The sequence below is a fragment of the Mus caroli genome, chromosome 13 (assembly GCF_900094665.2).
Source record: "Mus caroli chromosome 13, CAROLI_EIJ_v1.1, whole genome shotgun sequence".
Taxonomy (NCBI): Eukaryota; Metazoa; Chordata; class Mammalia; order Rodentia; family Muridae; genus Mus; species Mus caroli.
In genome coordinates this window covers 86,542,321-86,549,178 of record NC_034582.1, presented here as the reverse complement: position 1 = coordinate 86,549,178, position 6,858 = coordinate 86,542,321, and the positions used below count along the sequence as shown (strand labels likewise).

The following is a 6,858-nucleotide window of genomic DNA, read 5'->3' as shown; positions in this document are numbered from 1 at the left end:
CCTGTGTCTGCCCACCCCTTCCCACTGTCCATCTCATTCCATTTTGTCTGGTCTCCACACCAGCGTTTCCCTCGGTGGCCCACGCTCCCGGTTCCCGCCGTCTCCGCTCTTCCTGGCAAATGGGGGATCCTGGCCAAGGGGGCCGCCCTGAATCAGTCCTCCCCCGCACCCTCCCCCCCCCCCCCCCCCCCCCCCGGGCGGCTGGACCATAAAGCGCGGGCTGCGGCCGCGGAGCCCAGCAGCCAGCGCCCCTCCGACGGCTGCGCACTGCCCTGCCCGCCACCTGCGCGCTCACTGCCCGAAGCCAGCAAACAGCGCCCTACGCCGGCAAAGCCACGCCGACCTTGTCGCCTGCACAGCCCTCAGGGAGCAGAAGAGTCACCATGCCGGCCCCACGCGCGGCCGCGGCCGCCTTCCTTCTGCTGCACCTGGTCCTGCAGCCGTGGCAGCGGACGAGCGCCCAGGCCACACCCCAGGGTAAGTGGCTTCCCTTGGTCCCCTTTGCATCCAGTTAACTGTCGCTGTCCTAAGATCATCTAGAGGGGCCAGTTTTGCACTGCTCTGCCTGGGCTCCTGAGGCCTTGCCATGCACCTCTCTGTTCCTCTGGGACCTGAATGGAAGTACATCGTTATTGAAAGTGATGAGGAAAGTCTAGAATTTTCTCCAATTCCTTTATCCAACCACAGGACCAATTCCTTAAACTATAGTTTGGAGGGGGGTGCAAACTTGTTTTCATCATTCATTGCAGAATGTGCCACAGGGTTCTTAGTTCTCTGGCAGGGGATGAAATCCTGGTTGTCCGAAGACCAGTGTCTGTTCCCTCCAGTCCCTTCTCTCAGGGAAGCCCTGGCATCAAGTGGCACCACCCGTGAACAATGCTGCTTTGCTCCACCCACCTTCCGTGCTTACAATCAAAGGCTAGCTCCCCCCTCCCCAGGACTCAGTGTGGTTACTTGAGACTCTTTAGAAATCGATCTTTTTTCTGTGAAGAGGTAAAAAAAAAAAAATTCAATATTTGACAGGGAGTTGAAATAATTTTCAGGTAGAAAGCACTTACGGCTAAGCAAAATTTCGTATAAAGACCACAAGGAAGCAATTACTACAGCCAGGAAGGATCTCGGGGCTTGGGCAGGCTGTGCACATTGGCCTTCCTCTTGTCACTGGGCACCTGGATTGTTTTACTATGGACGAGAATGAGGAAAGCCAGAAGCAGCACAGGAGGAGAAAAAGGGTTCCTTCCCGAGGCTGAGCAAAGCACGCTGGGCAGGCAGTCTGTGTTCCCTTCATGCCACCACAGTGGCCACCCATCGCACCCAACAGTCCAGAGGCTATTTTCTGTTATATACTATCTTCTGTTATATAAATTCTTGACATTGGAGCACACAACTTAGGGGTGTAGGTTAGGTTTGGGTTCTGCTTCTTTAGACCAGACAGTGGAGACTTGCACTCAAGTGATATAACCTAACTTATCCTGTTAACTTAGTTTCTGTAGACAATCTGATTAAGTCAGGTGTCTGGTAGATTCTTTTATAGAATTATCAAGTCGGCAATCAGCAACTCAACTGATTTAATTCACTTCTCTCTTTCTCCCTCTGGGCCAGGCTGCTAGCCCTGAATGAGCAGGTATTCAATCCTCGTGCTCATCGGTAGCAGTAATTTCACCTCTAACACTAGAGGCTCATTGCTCAGATCCTGGTTCTTCTACTGAACTGTAATAGCACTAGGTAGCATCTTATTTCCTCCTCAAAACACTCTCTAAAGTCGTTGCTCACTTACCCAAGCTCAGACTCTGCAGAGCAGCAAACGAATTGAATGAGGAGCCAGGCAGACTGAAGCTCTCATGGAGAGCCAGCGAGATCACAGGCCGGATCGAAGTTGGAGCCGGCATGAAGCATCAGGAGTCCGTTCAGAAGACAGTTCTCAGACTTTGAATTTATGTCCGTCTCCTGGAGGTGCCTTATCTAGAACGGAGTTTTCAAACACAACACTTTATCCAACCTTATCCCCCATTGGTGGGAATGATATATTTTCAATTCTTTAGAAATTATAAACCCGTTTTTGTAGCTTGAGGATGTGGGTCACTAGAAGGATAGGTGAGATGTTTTGCTTTTCAACTCAGCTAGTATTAAAATCGCTATTATGTGAGGGCTTCTAGGGGAAAAGAAACAGCAGAGAAATAAATTATCTGTTTAAAAAAGTAGACATTCTCAAGTAACTACGGTTTTTCCTGTTTGCCTTAAATTTTTATTCAGTTTTTAGTAGAAAGCAACACTTGTTCATTGTAAAAACAAAACCTAACCAGAATTGCTAGAAAATAAACAACAAAAAAAGCCTTATACAACCTAGAAATAGCTACTGTTAATATAAAGATGTTATTGAATCAACTTTTGTTTCAAATCTTTGTCTAAACAAATAAATCACTAAAGACAGTAAGTTATACATATTCATAACTTTGTAGCTTTTTAAAACTTTATCATGAATAAAAATGTTCTCTATGAATTTAACTACATTTCAAAAACATGGGCCAAAATTAATTTAGTCTGTTTTGTAGTGTAGGACACTAAATTTGTCACTGGTATTCTGATATCATAGATTAGACATTCAGTTAGAAAATTGAAGTGATGGATGGCTTGGACTGGCACCAGCCATTGCTTTAACTGTAAAGTCTTTCTTCTCTTGACATTTTCACAGCAAAGTACTCAACCCAGAGAGCTTCCATATTTCCAGTTTCTAGTTTCACCTGGTTCCTTCCATAACTAAAGAATCTGTAGGCTCACAAGTGATGGTGAACATTGTACCTAAGTCCGTTATCTATCATTTCCTTCCAATACAGTTCTTTAAGTAGATGTGCTAGGTCAAGAGGCATTGTGTTTCAGAGTCTTTGATACTGTTATTTAAACGACCTTCGGGATGTTCATATTGATTTGACCTGATGACATGGCACAGTGATAGTGAGCCTGTCTACATGCATGCGGTCCTGGGTTCAATCCCCACTACTGGAAAAAGAGAATTCTTACTAATTTAAATCTAACTGAGCAGAACATGTAAGAATACCTTGAACTCTCAACTGCAGTGTTAGGTATTACTATATTTTTATTTTTCCCAATTTGATAGCAAAAATAGTATTATTTAAGTTAGCAATTCTGTCATTACCAACTAAATGGGCATATGAACACTTATTTATATACCTGTTAGCCATTTGTGGTTCTTTTTCTGTAAATTGCCTATTTTTCTGTTAAGATGATTGTCATCTTGCCAGTTTGTATGAACTCTCTGTTGGTCATCAGTGTCACCCTTTTAGCAATCAGACTATTGTAGGCAAGAGATAGCCGTGGGTGCTGAAGTTCCCGGCCAGGCAGGGAAGTGCTCAAGCAATATCTGTGTGCTTCAGTAAGCACATGCTGTAAGTATCAATGTCACCACTGTCAGCTTTGACAGTGGACATTCAGTGGCCCTGGACATACTTCCCAGGTCCGTGAGTCTCAGGAAAAACCACACACGTCACTTTGTTTCGTTTCCTTGATGGGATTTTTTTAAAAACAGAAAAACTGGAAAACCCTACAGGCTCTCACAGAAGTGGCGAGTCATTTTGCTATATTCTGTGCGACACCATATTATGCACGTGTGCTGCCTCTTTCCCTGTCATGACATGGAACCAGAAGACACATGTGGCTGTGGCCCAACAGGCACCTAAAGGCCCCCATCAGTGCAATCCACTGCTTGAGGACATGAGAGAGGCACTGAGCTGGTTGCTCTCATCCGCCACCACCACCACCACCACCACCACCCTGCCCATTGTGCTTTAAGCTTTTAGGGCTTTTCCTAGTGGACATTTTCAGAGCTCCTTGTTCAGCCAAATCCACTTTTGTGTTTGCAAATCTAGAGTTCTCTTCAGGGCTATAACAAGTCATAAATATTGTGCTGCATTTCTTCTGTTTCAAATGTCCAGCCACTATTAAAGACAGGAAGAACTGGTGAATTTGTCTATGTGTGTGTGAGAGGGGAGGGATGGGGAGAGAGAATAGCAAGATCAGCTCACACAGTTTTGTAGCTTATTGTCAAATGCTCTTCCACCAATGACAACAAAAAACTTTGCCCAAGGTTAGTCTTCAGTGACTACACACTTTCTTCTGTCTCTCTAGTCTTTGATCTTCTACCGTCCTCCAGCCAGAGGCTGAACCCCAGTGCCCTGCAGCCAGTCCTGACAGATCCCACCCTGCATGAACTCTATATCATCGCCACCTTCAAGCTGCAGAGTAAAAGCTCAGCCACCATCTTTGGCCTCTACTCCTCAAGGGACAACAGCAAATACTTTGAATTCACTGTGATGGGACGGCTGAACAAAGGTAAGCCTGCTGCAGGGGCCTGCTGCAGGGGCCTGCTGCAGGGTTTCCATGGAGGGCTCCTGGTCCAGGATTCAGGGTCTGCTTTTCATTGCTTGTTTCCTTTGGGATGCCATGTTCATCTTACTGGACACTTACCTGTGTGAAGGTAGAAGAGAGAGAGAGAAATGAAGGCTTGCTTATGGCCAATGTGTCTTTCATTACTATATATGAGCAGTAGGTTTCACCTTGGCATTAATATACATGCATGGAATGTTTTTTCACTGAATTCACCACTATAGCATTGTTCGATCTTGTCCCACGGGTTCCCAGTTTGTTTGTCCCAAAAAGTTCTCCTTCTACTTCCATGTTTTGAGGGGTTTGTTTGTTTGTTTGTCATAAGCCAATGCATTTAATTGGAATCAGGTACAGCAGCACAAGTGATGGGATTATTTAGAGAACACGTAACTGTCGGTGGCTACACCACTGAAGAAGCCGTCTCCTCCCACCCACCACCCACCATTAGATCTGAGCACGCATAGATCCGTGGGAAGCATTGGATCCTTATGATCATATGGCAGAATACTGACAGGTCCAGTCCTATGCAGATCTTAGTCAAGTAATCACAGTCACAGCTACTGAGAGTGTAAAAACAGTGACCCTGCCATGCCCGAGAGACAGCATTCCACAACGCTCCGCCCCTTCCTTTTAGTCTTGCGTTGATTCTGTCCGCTCTTTCACTACAAGATGCCTTCTGACGTGGCTCCATCCTCATGTTATTCTGAATTGGGAAGCCAGTTCAGAAAGGAGGAGGCTAGGACAATTACACATTGCCTTTATCATCCTCGGCTATAATCTGTGTAGATTATGTAGTTTAAACAACAGACATGTATTTCTCATGGTTCTAGAGACTGGCAAGACTGTAGACTATGTCTAAGTTCCTGGTAGGTGTGGTGCTTGTCTTACATAGTAATCTTCTCATTGTATCTCCACAATGTGGAGACAGTGTATGCTCCCTTATGTCTCTTCTTGAAACTGCACAAATCCTAGAAAGAGGGGTCCACCCACAGGACCCAGGCTCAACTCACTAATTCCCAAAGTCTCTCTCCTCCCAATGCTATCACACTGGGGATTAAGACTTCAGAGGATGAGTGTGAGTCCACTCCCCTCTTCCTTCGGATGCCATGGCTGAGCTGATATGACTCACAGCTTGGAGGGTGCTTTGCAGGACTTCCAGGAGACCACACACCCCAAACAGCAGGGCAGAATGCACAGCCCCCAGCCTGGTTCACCTTGAGCACATAGACTGACTGTTACCTGCCATCTGTTTGACTGTCAAAGGGAGTAACTATCTGCACTGAGAAATGGCTCCCAAAGAAAAAGGCCGTGGGTTTTCATCCTCTTCCCTCCCACTCATGCCCTGGGGACAACACCTTTTCCTATTTATTAAGGAATGTGACAGATACATATTTTTCTGCTTCATGCATTTCTAAAACAAGAGAGCCTGGGTTTTATGTCTTTTTCAACTTGCTTTATAGAGTAGACCCTTCCTAGTGTTCCTGCAAGTCTCTTAGATGAACTCATACTCGAACCCTTAGATCTTCAGGCTGAGAGAGGAGGAGTCTTTGCTTGTACAGAAGGGTAGAGTTTAAAACCAGAGAAAAATGGCCGTAACCCTTTTTTATCCTCTCTTCTTGGCTCTTACACATCTCCTATGGGCTTTCTTGGTCTGTCCCTGGGTGAGTCTCAGGTAACGGAGTCTGTGACATACTCAGCCCCTCCTGCTCCTTTTCCTGACCGCCTTCCAGGCTGAGGGGTAACTTACTCCCACCCCCACCTCCCATGAGACAGCAGCCCCATTTTCCTCACATCTCTTGAATTAGTTGCTGAGATTTTAGCTATTTCAGGTGCATTGGAAAGACTTTTGTTCCTGCTCAATTCAGCATAACAGCAAGAGTGAAAATCTGCTCCAAGCTTTCCTCAGCCACTGTGTCTCACCCTCTGTATCTAAGGCAGCCAGACTGTGTGGACCATCATGAACACAGGAAGCAATCTCGCCTGAACTGACTCTTCCCATTTACTCTCAAAGCCAGAGTCACACTAGACCCATGGTGGGTAGAGAAATGAGCGAAGGGCTTGCTACTGTTTCTCCTGAAGAGAAGCTAGCGATGCCATGCAGCTGTAAGTTCTAGATGATCAACCTTTTAGGGAAGAGATGAGAGAGTTGAGTAAAACCTTCACTTACGTGTTTTCCAGTGCTAGAGATAGAACCTAGGGTTTCATGTATGATACAGGCAAGCATTATATCAGTAAACTGCATCCCCAGCCCTCCTCTTATGGTTTAAATCTTAAATGTTCCTTAAAGCTCATGTGCTAAGGCTTGGTGCTACTGAAAGAATATTACATGGGGCTAAGGAAGTTGGGTCACTGGGGGTGTACCCTTAAAGGGACATGGGGGCTCTGGACTTCTCCTGTTTCTCTCTCTCTCTCTCTCTCTCTCTCTGTGTGTGTGTGTGTGTGTGTGTGTGTGTGTGT

The 6,858-nt window shown here is 45.9% G+C and overlaps 1 protein-coding gene across 1 annotated transcript in view; it reads left to right on the top strand.

Moving 5' to 3' along the window:
* The first annotated feature begins 243 nt into the window (after positions 1 to 243).
* Positions 244 to 6,858, top strand: part of Thbs4 (thrombospondin 4) — a 43,471-nt gene continuing 36,856 nt past the window's right edge. Inside the window, exons 1-2 of the mRNA XM_021180088.1 lie at positions 244 to 477; positions 4,144 to 4,347. Of these exons, the coding sequence (XP_021035747.1) occupies positions 384 to 477; positions 4,144 to 4,347 (298 nt within the window). The 5' untranslated portion in view covers positions 244 to 383. The remainder of the gene's footprint in view (positions 478 to 4,143; positions 4,348 to 6,858) is intronic.